The sequence below is a fragment of the Brachyhypopomus gauderio genome, chromosome 14 (assembly GCF_052324685.1).
Source record: "Brachyhypopomus gauderio isolate BG-103 chromosome 14, BGAUD_0.2, whole genome shotgun sequence".
NCBI classification, from domain to species: Eukaryota; Metazoa; Chordata; class Actinopteri; order Gymnotiformes; family Hypopomidae; genus Brachyhypopomus; species Brachyhypopomus gauderio.
The window spans coordinates 5,223,983-5,237,754 of NC_135224.1; the positions used below are offsets into that span (position 1 = coordinate 5,223,983).

Sequence of the window (13,772 nt, forward strand, 5' to 3'; positions counted from 1 at the left end):
ACCCGGGGAGCAGTTGGGGTTAGGTGCCTTGCTTAAGGGCACCTCAGTCATGGCCTCGGGTCTGGGAATCGAACCCACGACCCTCCGGTCACAAGACCTGTTCCCCACACCAGGCCATGACTTCAGTTTGTTAGTGCTACTACAGCCTAATATTAGCTTTGATGTTGGCTAAATCAATTAGTACCCTCAACTGCATCAGATGTACACACGTGTATTTGAATTTATAGGAGGAGCCTAGGTGTTTAAATCATAATATTCTAAAGATCTGAGTGCTTTAGATCAGTTCTTCATCTTTGAATGACCTAATTTTATTTTCACAGCGACAACTGGCAATACAAACGACAAATCCTTAATTCTGATGGTCAATGTTCAACAAAAAAAGGACCAGCGAGTGTCCTCTCTCTCTCTCTCTCTCCAGTGTAAAAGACGACAACACGTCTCTTCACGAAGGCTCCACGCGCGCGCGCAGCCCACTGCGTGACGTCTCCGAGAAACCCCGCCCACTTCTGACGTCATATATCAACATTGTGACGTGTCGGTCTACTTAGCAAAACTAGCTGGCCAGACACACAGGAAACAGTCGAGTAACCCGGGAGCGCACGGATAAAAAACCACGTTAAAAAAAAAAAAACCTGTTCGTTTACAACCTGTTCATTTTCGTGAGGGGTAATTTTCGTTTCGTGAGGGTATATATATATACATATATCAAACCCGCGGCTAGTCAGCTAGCTGGTTAGGTCTAAGCTAGCTGGGTGGCGATGAGCGCATGCGCGTGAAGTGGTTGTTGTGTCGTGGTTTGTAAACACGGCGCTTGAGCTCGGCGCCTCCTCGCCTCGAACATGGGCAACTGTCTCAAATCGCCGACGTCGGACGACATCTCCCTGCTCCACGAGTCCCAGTCCGACCGGGCCAGCTATGGGGACGGGGCGGACCCGGACCTGGAGCCTCCCCCGCCGTACGAGGTAAACGTTGCACGGCCGAGCAGACCCAGCTGGTACAGTCCGGACTAGTTAAGAGGAGCAGACCATCGAGATGTTGTGTGTCCACCGCCATTACTGCTTACTATCGAAAACGAAAGCCAGAACAGACCTTGAGGCAGCATCAACGCTTAAAAAACGAAATAAGTCATACCATAACGAGCTGTCTGATCAGTTGGGATCCTGGTTGAGTGTGTGTTGGGGGTGAAGACGTGTTGGGACGCCAGTCTTCATGACTTCATCTGGACCTCCATGCAATACATAACTTTCACAGTGTGACCAGTCCCCAATACGAGTAGACTGGTCCAGTACGAATTGTTTCCTTACAATAGAGTGTACACACGCGTTGTAAATGGTTGGGATGAATTTAATGTGACTTTTTATGTGACTTCCTGTACGGCCTTATTAGAAGTTGAATCAGACGTGAGTGATCTTCGCTGATGAAACTTGATTCATTCCCCTCAGGCAAATGAACAGCAGACAGAGTTGCACATAGTGAGTTGTGTAGTGGGTGGGAGGAGCCGTCTAGGGTGGATGAGGATGATGATGATGGTGGTATGGCTGCCTTCCTCCTCTCTCCCACCACCCCCATGGGTTCGAGGGAACAGTCTCTGGGCTTGCTCTCTTGACCAGCTTTAGTCTCTTTCTATTTCTCTCTGAAAGTGCACAGCACACTAGTGATACCACAGTATCCATAAAACAGTCTCAACAGTGACCTGAACACTGAACGGACCGTGGCCCTCCATGTTCAGGTCGCCCGTACCACTGGACCAGTCCAGTTTTGTTGTTGGTTGTGAATGCCCAGGCGTTGTGTTTGCTGCACGGTGTTCTCCTCACCTGTCTGTTCCCTGTGTGTGCTGTGCAGGAACAGGTGCGCGTTCCTGTCTACCATCCCACACCCAGCCAGACGTGCCTGGCCACCCAGCTGACCGAGGAGGAACAGGTCCGCATAGCCCAGCGCATCGGGCTCATACAGCACCTGCCCAGAGGGGTGTTCGATGGCGGCAAGGATGGCTCGGAGAAGAAGATCAGAGAGTGAGTGCACTTCACTGGGCCCTAGCAGGCTGCCAATGAGCGTTGTGGCCCAGTGTCGCGTACAGAGATTGAAACATCCTTCAGCCTTGCCTGCAGATGCTCATTACAATCACCCAACTGGTCTAAAATAAAGTTAGGGAGTTTTAAAAATGACTGCAGCATAAGCAAACTCAAGAAAACATGCCTCCTACACAGGGCGGCCGGCTTCTTGAGGGTCAGATTTGATTCTGAAGGCACTGGTATAGTTACATAATTACACAGTAGCAAGGCACCAGGGGCGGATGAGATGTAGTTAAAATATCTGATGACCCTGGCTGTTGGGGGCGCTGTTTTGGCTGACATGCCTCTAAAACATCACCTTCGTGGAACTGGTAGGTTTCTGGATTAGCAAATTCAATTCAAACCAAAAATGGGTGATGGCTCCATATTTTAGAAAGAGGACCAGACAATGTTTGCAAAGTTCTAGATGTATCAGACTTGTCGGTCTGTCTGGCATGGTCTGAGATGCCGGACATGAAGGTTTGTTTAATCGTTGTGTCTCGTATTCAGGAGGAGCTGCACAAATCCCATCCTGGCTGTGCCACACTGCTCCAGATCTTTTCTCACTCCCAGATAGTTGAGAGGGTAGTTGAGCACTTTGCTACTCCACAATACATGTGTTTTGTGGATAAGAAGAAGGCATCTGACCCTTTCCCCAGACATGTTCTCTGGGTTCTCCAGGAGATTATGTGGTGTTAGAGCCACCACGGTCCATGCTGGAGCTGTGTTCGTGTTCTCAGCAGTAAGTCAAACTTGTTCTGCGCGGGTGTTGAACTTTTTCAAGGCTGTGTTCCCAACCCCCCACTCCGGATCGTGATATTTGTGAACAGCCTAGCAGGGTGTGGTGAAGGACAGAACAACTTCTGTCAGTGGGACTGGTAGGTTTGCTAGGCATGCTAGTATTTGCAGACTATTTTGTCCCTTGGGCTTCCTCATACAGAGGAAGCCAGAGTATGCTATAAATGTGAGTTCTCACTTTACCAGTGAGTCGACAGCCACTCCCTCATTTTTAGTCGTGAATTCTGGGTAATGTCTGAAAGCATGAGATTGCGAGTCCACGCAGCTGAAATGAACACGCTCCACTGGGTAGCACAACTCCCTCCCTGCAGTGAGGTGCGGAGCTCTGCTATCCAGGACGAACCCGTAGTGCTCCTCAGGAGTTGAAGTGTTGGGGAACGTTTGGCTATCTCCACGAGGAGGTGCTAAAGGAAGTGGTTGAGGACAGACACATCTGGGCATCGCCGCACGCACATGAAGCAGTTAACACAATGGAATGTGGTGAGATCTTGAGCACAAGAACGTAAGAACCTCTCTTCTTCTCCCCTGTAGGTGCGTGATTTGTATGATGGACTTTGTATACGGGGATCCCATCAGGTTCCTGCCTTGTATGCACATCTACCACATGGACTGTATCGACGACTGGCTCATGCGCTCCTTCACCTGCCCCTCCTGCATGGAGCCCGTGGACGCTGCTCTCCTCTCCACGTATGAGACCAACTGACCGTGCCCTCGAGGACCGATGGTCTCCAGATGATCCCCACCTGCTCCAGTCTCCCCATAGCCCACCACGACAAGAGCCAGAAAGAACACGGCTGAGGCCTACGTCTGCTCACACGGGCGGCGGTCCAGGCTCTCGTGACCCTGTTCCGAAGGGCCGGTTAAGGCTTCAGAACGCACGTTCTTGTTTTCTGATAAAGTTCCATCTGCTCCTGACCTGGGACCAGCGTTCAGTGTTCTGCAGTGCTCAATTCTTCTACTCTGGGCGTGTTCAAGAATCGGGTTTACCGGATAAATTTTGGTTGAGTGGGGTTCCTCGAGGGCCGGATTGAAGACCCCTGGGCTTGTGTTTCAGAGGACGTTTATGGCTGCAAGCACTTGCAGGCTGTTGCATTACTGGCAACAGCCAGAACGTTTCCCTTTGAACTGTTGAAAACGTGAACAGTTCTGTTTGAGAGATTTGGCCAGATGGTGATGCATAGGTCACCACCTCTCAATGTTCCTAACTGCTAATGTTGTTCCTATTTTGGCTGACGGTGGCTACATCTGTGATTATTAACAGCTGGAGGAGCATGTTTAACTATGAGAATGAACCTGAGAATCATGTAGTCCTGTTCTGGGGTGTGTCCAGGGATCTTCCCGCCAGTGTGGGTGTTGTAGTTTAAGGCTGTTTGACCCTGCTATCCTGTTAGCAAAGAAAAGGGAATGAATATTCTTTGGATTGATTCAGAAAACCAATGTTTTTAATAATATGCAACATTTTCCTGTTGAATGGTAAAATAAGAATGCTGTAAGCCGCAACTCGTATTTCATAGTGTGGCCAGAGCTGAGTTTCTGGAATAGTATCTTTGGTTTAAGCGTCGGGTCTCGTTTAATTTGTAATATTTACTTGAAATGTCTCTATGGTCAGAGCATACATTCTTATGGTTTTACTGTATAGTCAGTAACATATTCATCTGGCTGATGCATTTAATGTTTTTCTTTCTTTAAAACACCGTATGAAATCGCCACCCAGCTGCTCTAGCATGCGTTCATCAGAGATTAGCCAATTCCTGTCGTTTAGGTTTGCTAATGTACATTGTTCTTCTAAATATTGTGTAGTATATGACGCCTCCTTGGGGGTTAGTTGTTCATCCCCGAGTCCAGTTACTATGTATTTTTTCCCCTTCAAAATCCAGTACCCACAACAGAATGGGGGTATAGACCACCACCGCGACAAAACTATGTATGTACTTACATCACTGTACAGTGGGTTCAGAGAGACCCCTGCACCTCTGCCCATACCCTTTTGTTTATTTGCTGACTGGGACGTCACCCAAGAGAAACCCAACAGGTTTGGGGCTAAAAGGGTTCAGTTGTGCATGGGGTTGGGGGCCTGAAACTAATAACTACCTGTCTAAATTTTGTTTAGAAGCGCTTGCACACGCATAGTATGTACTAACCCTAGAGTCTTGCACTTTACATCATGATATAAATGATCATGTATTTATGCATAACTTTGCACCAGTCTTGTTCTTTTTAATAGTACTGATGTTTTGATTGATTTTATGCTCCCTCAGATGCAAACAGCAGTGTTTTATTTATCTTTTGAATTGTGTTTGTTTATTGGAAAGAACAAAGAATTGCATCAAACAAGAAACAAAACACTTTTCTACCATGATTTTAAATTAGGATTCATTACATTACCCTGGCCCAACCCAGCGAGTCCTCCCACCCAATCAAACCTCACACCCAACTCTTACATCATGGTACTATGCTGATTGCAAGTTATCATGTGAGATCATAGTAGCATGTACTTTGATACATTTTTTATCTAAAAGTATACAACCAATGTAGTGCTGCAAGACAAAGTCTTCGGCTGTGGGAAGCATTTTAAGATTGTACAAATATGTAAGAAGTGCCTGCAAAGTATTTTAAAACCCCAAAAGGTGAACTTTAGGTAGTTTAGTCCAGGTCCAAGTCCAGTGTATCTGTCGCATTCTTCTGTAATTGGTTACATTTGTGATGATTTCCATTTATGTAAATTCCATAGAGGTTAATAAGGCAAAGGGATTGACCGCTCTGTGGCTGTAAGCCAAATTTAATTAACATGTTTGGCCATTTTAGGATTAGGGATAGGAAATAAATTATTATTTATATATAGGACCCATCAGTAAAATATTGTTAGTATTGTAATGATGGTGAAATTGTGTCCAGAGTTTAAGAGGAGTTGTAAAAACAGCATTATAGCTACAGGGCTGCTGCATTGAAGTGATGTTGGTGAGGACTGAGATTCAGTTCTGGACAGAGCAACTACAAGAGAACCTTTTTGAAATTTTCCCGCCCAGCAAAACAATCTGTAAATTTGACAAGGCCAAACCACCTATGGGTGGAAAGTTCATTTTGACACACTGATTAGAACTGACTCTGGACATATGATGGATTGATGACATTGAGTTGAATTAACAGGTCTGCCTTGTTTGAGAAGCATTTGCTTTAGTTAGATTTCATTTGTATCCAGAGAATGTGCCAAACGTCAGTTGTGTCAGCTCTGGCGGGCGGTACGTCAGAGAGGAAACTAAAGCGTAGATTGTTGGTGTAAGCACATGCTAACGGCATTGTACAAAGGATCCGAACCCATAATATGAATGTTTCATCAGATTCAAATTTCTGTACAAATGCAAATAAACCAGTTCAACTCCATCATATGCTTTCTCTGCATCTAAAGAAATTACTACCTCCACAGTTGAAGGTGAGCTAGGTTGCGTTTCAAGTGTGGACACTTGAGAAAGATTCACAATCTTTCATGAAGCAAGTTTCACTAAAGGGGACAGTCCCACAGACCACGTGTCTCCTGCATATGTGTTAAACAGAGCACTTTAACTGTGCCACAGAATACGTATAATTTAGCATATACAATATGACTTTGATAGAATATTCAGAATTTGAAATTGTTCCCTGATGTCTACATATAAGGTACTCGACTATAAAAATAATTTATAACTCTATGAATTGGCCTTAGAATTAAGCTGTTCTACAGTGAACACTTCTTTTTTAGAATAGACTCAAGGTACTTGAACCTAGCTTTGTAATTATGCAACTGTTCACTGCAAAATAGCAGTGTTTCTTCATCTTTATCCAACAGGGAGGTTCAATTCAGGTCACAATTCAGTTTGCCCAACGGATATTGCACAACAAAGTTATGTGCTGCACCGAAAATGCGTTCATGAGAGATGCCAAATGTCACCTGACAAAAGGTTTACATTAGTTCCAGTCTAATGCATGGCCAGTTAGGTATTCATTGATAAGCTTGCTCACGGTAATGAGACATTCACTTACGCGCCACTAGGGGGAGACATGACGAGGAGAAGGAGGTGTCACTGTTGTTGCTTTGTGGCTATAAAACAGTTTGCCATTGTACATCACTTTTTTTTGATGGCCACAGACACAATATTGAGAAACGGAAAATGATCACAAATGAGTCGTTTATTATTTTTCCTAAAAATTTGATCCTGGCGGTGAAACCTGGAATGAAGTGGAACCATGACTACCACGGTTACCATGACTACCATGGCTACGTTACGGTCTGTACAGTCCATGGAAGGTGACGGGCGTCATGACCTCCACTTCGGCCCGAGCGATCTCGGACAGGTCCTTGGCATCAAGAATCAGGCAGTAGGTTGGACTTTGGGCTCCGGGACACACCACGATTGTCAACAGCACGCCTACAAAGCAATTCAGCATCTTACTTTAGATTACACCTTCAGATTAGACTTCCGTTTTTCTGTTATTTTGTCAGGAAAATGACTGTTCCTGTCTAACGTGTTCTAGATAAACGTGTTCTGACAGCCGGACTCACCGTCGTCCTCGTCCTCCCCGTTGGGACTCTGAACAAAGATGGGCTCAGAGGGATACGAGTCCGGCTCCTGCCACACCAAAGTCTCCTTGGTCCTCACGTTCAGCTTACAAATCTGTATTCACACACAGCCCATTAACACCGGCAGACAAAGGACTAATCTGTTCATCTTCAGTGCTTGGTTTACTGTATTCAGTGTCCACACTGACTGATCTCAGATCAGGCCCGATACTCGCCCTGTCAGGGATGAAGTGGTTGAGGCCTAGTGCATAAGCGTAGGTGTAGTTCCTCCCGTTATGCTCTTTGTAGTTGATCTGAGGGAACTCGAAAGCTGTAGAAGATGAAGGAGGGAAAGAATGTGAGGAAAGAAGACCAAACAAACATCTTGAAGTTACCACATTCAGCACTAACTGGACACATTATTAGGAACACCTACCTTATAGGCAAACATACGGTCTGGGCGGTGTACAATATTATTCTATGAGAGGAGGCTCATATTACAAAAATAAATGATTTAATATTGTGCATTTGCTAATATTATACATTCAGTTAATTAAATAATTGATTCCTAGACTAGAATAAAGTAGAATAAATAGCAATGAATTATTGCGTTTTTATTTTAATCTGTAGAAACCTTAAGTGTACATGAATAACAATTTTGGCCACTTTCAAGTCACATGACCAGTTTCTGATATAATACGTGATTACTGTGTCGTGTGTCTTAGATAATATGTGCTCTCAGTAATAATAATAATAGAAATTAATTTATAAGTGCCTTCAAGACACACACAGACACTTTACAAAAAAAGGAAGTAACCGAGTTTAAATAACAACATCAACCATATAACAATACCATTAAAAAATGAGAGAAAAAAGAACTACAAATTGTTTTTAGATGTTTCTTGGGAGTAGATTCAGATGTGTATGATGTACGGAGGTACAGTGGGATGAAGTTCCACAACTTTGGACCAACAACACTAAATGCTCTTTTGCCATACATGTGTAATATTGCAGGATGAACACACATTAGATGAGCATCAGCAAATCGGAGTCAACGCATCGGGCAACATGTAGACAGCAGAGCAGAAAGATATGGAGGAGCCAACCCAGTAATTTGGACTGCGTATGGTACTGTACAGGAAGCCAATGTAAGTATTTTAATATTGGTGTGATGTGTTGCCATGTGCTGGTGTGTGGAAGAATCTATTTTGGTTATGTTGTTGTGTGGAATATGAAGCTCTGACCTTGGTGTGGACCAGAGAACAGCACCTCGGGCTCCAGCCAGATGGTCCCGTCTCCTCGCATGGTAGCAGTGGCTGTAGTGTAGGGCAACGAAATCAGGTTCTTTCCCTGCTCCTCCTGCGAGGGTTTGGGAACGTGAGCACATGGGTAAACGAGAGTGGGGATATTACAGATGGAGAGATGTTTAGCAATAGCACATCAAGTTATCATTGATTAAAAAACAGAAGGAAAGGGGGATTGTACGTTTGGGACTGTGACGGATGGAGGAAGGATGGACGTACCCTGTAGGGGTCAAGGGGGAGGACAAACCGCCGGACCTCAGGTTGAGGAGCTACCATTGCCTCTTTCTTCATCTCCTCCCAGTTCTGACGGAGGTTTGCCAGCCACAGGTAGTTGTACACAAATTCAAATCTGTGAGGCAAGCATGGAAAGTGTTATTTACATGCGGCCTAATATTTCTACTTTAAACCTGTGTTTAAACTTAGAAACTGAGTGCAGTTATTCACAGTTGGTGCTGTAATTTAGTCCACAATTAGGCTGAATCCATGTCTTCGAAATTGGCTCAAAAAGACAATGTTTGGCTTTCTATTATTACACATGTTTTTATTACTGCCCCTAGCCATTTACAACATGTACTGGATAATTCTGGCATCTGGACTTTGTCTTGGATTATGAATTCAGACTCATAGATGAAGGGAGGGTGGAAATTCTATGGTACTCTGATCTTGAGGTAATCTACGGTACTCTGATCTTGAGGTAATCTACAGTACTCTGATATTGAGGTAATCTGCTGTACTCTGATCTTGAGGTAATTTATGGTACTCTGATCTTGAGGTAATCCACAGTACTCTGATCTTGAGGTAATCTATGGTACTCTGATTTTGAGGTAATCTACGGTACTCTGATCTTGAGGTAATCTGCGGTAATCTGATCTTGAGGTAATCTATGGTACTCTGATCTTGAGGTAATCTACAGTACTCTGATCTTGAGGTAATCTACGGTACTCTGATCTTGAAGTAATCTATGGTAATTTGATCTTGAGGTAATCTACAGTACTCTGATCTTGAGGTAATCTGTGGTACTCTGATCTTGAGGTAATCTATGGTACTCTGATCTTGAGGTAATCTACAGTATTCTGATCTTGAGGTAATTTATGGTACTCTGATCTTGAGGTAATCTACAGTACTCTGATCTTGAGGTAATCTATGGTACTCTGATCTTGAGGTAATCTACAGTATTCTGATATTGAGGTAATTTATGGTACTCTGATCTTGAGGTAATCTACAGTACTCTGATCTTGAGGTAATCTATGGTACTCTGATCTTGAAGTAATCTATGGTACTTTGGTAAGTTCACCCTTTCCAGGTGCACAGGTCAATGACGATGAAGCCTGAGTCTTCGTAGGAGTTGATGTGGTGGAACAGACCCATCGCTGATGCTCTGAACTTGTGTTCGATGTATTCCCCTGGATCCTTCCTAGCGATATGAATCCATGTCTGTAAAATTAACATTTACTAAATTAGTAGGAAATGTCAAAAGCCGTATAAGGTGCAAAAAAAAAGACACTCTTTGGTTGTTTTTGCTGTTATGTATGGTGTGCTTATAGAGTCTGTTATGTATGGTGTGCTTATAGGGTCTGTTATGTATGGTGTGCTTATAGGGTCTGTTATGTATGGTGTGCTTATAGGGTCTGTTATGTATGGTGTGCTTATAGAGTCTGTTATGTATGGTGTGCTTATAGGGTCTGTTATGTATGGTGTGCTTATAGAGTCTGTTATGTATGGTGTGCTTATAGAGTCTGTTATGTATGGTGTGCTTATAGAGTCTGTTATGTATGGTGTGCTTATAGAGTCTGTTATGTATGGTGTGCTTATAGGGTCTGTTATGTATGGTGTGCTTATAGAGTCTGTTATGTATGGTGTGCTTATAGAGTCTGTTATGTATGGTGTGCTTATAGAGTCTGTTATGTATGGTGTGCTTATAGAGTCTGTTATGTATGGTGTGCTTATAGAGTCTGTTATGTATGGTGTGCTTATAGAGTCTGTTATGTATGGTGTGCTTATAGAGTCTGTTATGTATGGTGTGCTTATAGAGTCTGTTATGTATGGTGTGCTTATAGGGTCTGGTGAGGCTTGTAGTGTTATACTGGATCAGCAGTATTTTTTTTCTTACTCCTTTCTCCTCATCAGATTCAAAGCAGTCCATATAGTTGGATCCGCAAATAGCCCAGGAACTCAGAAACTTCAGAAGGTTGATTTTGACGGGCGTCTCCACTAATACAAAGTAGTTCTCAGTCATCCCAAAGCTGCAGCAGTGAACAGAAACAGCACACACTTCCTGAGTAATCACGTGTATACACAAATCTTTGTCCCATGACTTTTGAATGAAAAGTTTATAATCCATCCTGCAAAGTCTGGATTGGGATTAGAAGGTAATGCAAGGGAATGTTGGAAGTTGACCTGTGTACGTATGATGGCTTGAAACTGTTGGCGCTGGGAAACTGCACTACCACCTTTGATTTCTCAATGGGGTCTGATTTATCTGGAGGAAGAAACACATAATTGTGACAGGCGATGTTTCCACATGCTTACAATGGAGCCATTCATTTCAGACGAGGCTTTTGAACAATTGTTTGATGAAAACATGCTCACTAAGCATATTTCTCATATTCCCCATTCCATTAGGCCCACACTTAGGACGGTGCACAGCCAATGTGTGGGTGCTGAAATCAGCTCAGTCTAAAATGCCAATCACCTTTCTGGGTGGGCGGGATCTTGATGATGTTGTAAGCCAACAGGAAACCCTTTCCCATGCAGTTCCCAATGTTGTAGACTGTACCATCTCTCTCAATGTGGGGGTGGGCTGTTATTCCATTTATATTAACGTAATCACATATGTCAACCTTTGTGATGGGGAGAGTGAAATCTACTGATTTAAAGTCATTAAACCTTTAGATTTAATAAATTCATCCACAATGCATAAGAGCTATCATAATAGATAGATAAAAGGATAAAACAGATTAAATGTAATGTTTGTTAGATGTTTCAGCATTACCTTTTTAAGGGTCTCCAGAGTGTCGGGATTCACTTTAGTGATAAAGTTAGTCTCTGTGACAGCGTAGAAGTCTTCTCCAATGGGGTAAACATTCACCAAACAGTTATCTGTTACCTCAACCCCTTTGAAGTAAGAGAAAAATCTGTCCAAAAAACACTGGAAAGTTAGAATTGACCAAGTGACATGAAGCCAACATCCAAACAGGGTTTAGAGAGTCACAATAAAATTAGGATAGAATTAAAGCTAAATAAAGATATTAAGATTCATTAAACACAACGTGGAAACCTGGAAAAGATGTTCCTGCAGGGGTCAGGATAGGCACAGGTTCCAAATTCAGTAATGACAATTCGTTTTTCTGTCATGGCACGCACGTAGGCGTCGGTTTTGATGAACCTGGGGACGTTGGGACACAAGCGTTTGTGGTGCAAACAAAAGCCCAAACTCACTTCCTCAAATACCAGACTGAAACATGCATGCAGTACACCAGCATGCCGCTGGTGTTCATTAGTAGTGAGCTCACTAAAGATCTGGCTGTCTTTGACATTGGCCACCTCTCAGCAGACAGGGGCATGTGAACATTTTATCATAGTCATCGTATGTCCTTAGGATGTACACTGAGGTACAATTGAAAGCCTATGAAATCCTTGCAGACGTGTGGTAGCTGGAGTATTTAAGGACTGGTTCATGTCGCGAGTGCAGTCAGTTCTTCTCCGGCCGCAGCATCCCAGATGAATCAGGAGAGACGTGGAACGTGACACGATTGGACAGAATCACTCTGTTTATGTTTAAGGACCTAAATTCAGATTTATCAAAAGTTTTTCTTTTCTCCCTTTCTCTCCCCTACCACTTAAAACACAATGACCTATTAGTCTATCCTGTAATCCCTCAAGGAGCAAATAATTACTCACATATTTAAAATTTTTAAGGTGATAAGTGTTAATTAGACAGTGGATTGATACTATTGTTATTTCACTGGATATGGTACTAATCATTTATTACATCTGTATTGCTAAGGCATGGCAACTGTAAGCATACTTGCGGAAATAGGTGACCTGGCCGTTACTGAAATCAAACTTGTGCATAAGGGCTTGGCCATCAAAGAGATGATAGAAAGGTTCTGATCCGACCTCGAACAGTCCCGGGCCCAGACGGAGAAGGCTTCCTCTTATGTAGGACGGGATCTCACCTAAACCAAAAACACATCACACAATACATTGATCAGTGTGATGGATATGAATGAATCTGTATTGCAGTTGAAGAATTAAGATAGTTGGTGAAGCACAACAGGACACAATGGAATTGGGGGAATGTTTATAATATCAAACTACGGTAGGCCTACATGAAAAAAACACAAAGAACATGGTGGTATTGCTAATGTATACATTATCACATTTCAGCTGCATGCATACAATATGAAAGATCTGAAGAACATCTCACCGCTGACTTTTGCTGCCAGGGGTTCATTTAATTCTTCCACTGTCTCAAAGATTTTCTTATAACCACCAGCAGGGTGTTCAAACCTGAAAAGCCAACAAGGTTAAAACTATGCTAGCCAATCAAAATAATTACTTTTTTATATTATCCAATGCCCAAATCAGGATGACATAGAAGGCATTAGCAAAACACTCATGTGTAGCAGCTACTGATTTTATAACAAAGCTGAAAGCACATCGGCCCTGTGTTTAGTGTAAAAGTTAATTAAACAATGCAGAACGGCACCTGTGCAACAACAGTACCCATCCAACACAAATCACTCATCTGAATCACTTTGTTGCTAATTACTAACATATTCCTATTTTCTTACTCATTTATTTCTATGTGCAAAACATTGTTTTTGATCCCTCTTGAATTATATGAAAAATGTCATTCATGTGTTTGAGATGTTTTGTCAAACCTGTGACCCCGATTAGCAATTTAACTTGACACTCACCGGCTAACCATGTTTCCTCCCAGTGCAGTCCAGCTCTGTGGTTCTATCAGCGGGTGTGTACTGACCCGTGTGTGTGTGCTGGTCGATGACGTCCGGAGTCCTGCAGGGAACCTTGGGGTCCTTTATACTCACACACTTTCACACGCTATGGACCAGCTCACTT

At 43.2% G+C, this 13,772-nt stretch overlaps 2 protein-coding genes across 2 annotated transcripts; one reads left to right on the top strand and one right to left on the bottom strand.

The window, feature by feature from the left end:
• Nucleotides 1-531: 531 nt before the first annotated feature.
• On the top strand, nt 532-5,044 carry LOC143474883 (RING finger protein 11-like). Its single transcript, XM_076972532.1, has 3 exons — nt 532-962; nt 1,843-2,012; nt 3,381-5,044. Exons 1-3 carry the CDS (start codon nt 840-842, stop codon nt 3,550-3,552), a joined length of 465 nt encoding a protein of 154 aa, XP_076828647.1. The 5' UTR covers nt 532-839; the 3' UTR covers nt 3,553-5,044.
• A 1,597-nt stretch (nt 5,045-6,641) lies between these two features.
• Nucleotides 6,642-13,194, bottom strand: rpe65a (retinoid isomerohydrolase RPE65 a). The gene is made up of 13 exons (XM_076972533.1): nt 13,117-13,194; nt 12,715-12,865; nt 11,965-12,072; nt 11,680-11,821; nt 11,380-11,527; nt 11,085-11,166; nt 10,798-10,930; nt 9,982-10,121; nt 8,907-9,036; nt 8,628-8,742; nt 7,620-7,714; nt 7,387-7,498; nt 6,642-7,252 (listed from the first exon to the last, which is right to left on the bottom strand). The coding sequence occupies exons 2-13, from the start codon at nt 12,759-12,761 to the stop codon at nt 7,107-7,109; spliced, it is 1,398 nt and encodes a 465-aa protein (XP_076828648.1). The 5' UTR covers nt 12,762-12,865; nt 13,117-13,194; the 3' UTR covers nt 6,642-7,106.
• Between the last annotated feature and the right edge of the window lie 578 nt (nt 13,195-13,772).

What these genes read in the sequence shown, in the direction of transcription:
- LOC143474883 (XM_076972532.1), top strand. Translation starts at nt 840, where the DNA reads ATGGGCAACTGTCTCAAATCGCCGACGTCGGACGACATCTCCCTGCTC. An exon ending in AGCCTCCCCCGCCGTACGAG is followed by an intron (nt 963 to 1,842) that starts GTAAACGTTGCA and finishes TGTGCTGTGCAG; the next exon opens with GAACAGGTGCGCGTTCCTGT. An exon ending in TCGGAGAAGAAGATCAGAGA is followed by an intron (nt 2,013 to 3,380) that starts GTGAGTGCACTT and finishes TCTCCCCTGTAG; the next exon opens with GTGCGTGATTTGTATGATGG.
- rpe65a (XM_076972533.1), bottom strand. Translation starts at nt 12,761, where the DNA reads ATGCACAAGTTTGATTTCAGTAACGGCCAGGTCACCTATTTCCGCAA. An exon ending in CAGGTCACCTATTTCCGCAA is followed by an intron (nt 12,073 to 12,714) that starts GTATGCTTACAG and finishes CAACGTCCCCAG; the next exon opens with GTTCATCAAAACCGACGCCT. An exon ending in CTCTGGAGACCCTTAAAAAG is followed by an intron (nt 11,528 to 11,679) that starts GTAATGCTGAAA and finishes CCCATCACAAAG; the next exon opens with GTTGACATATGTGATTACGT.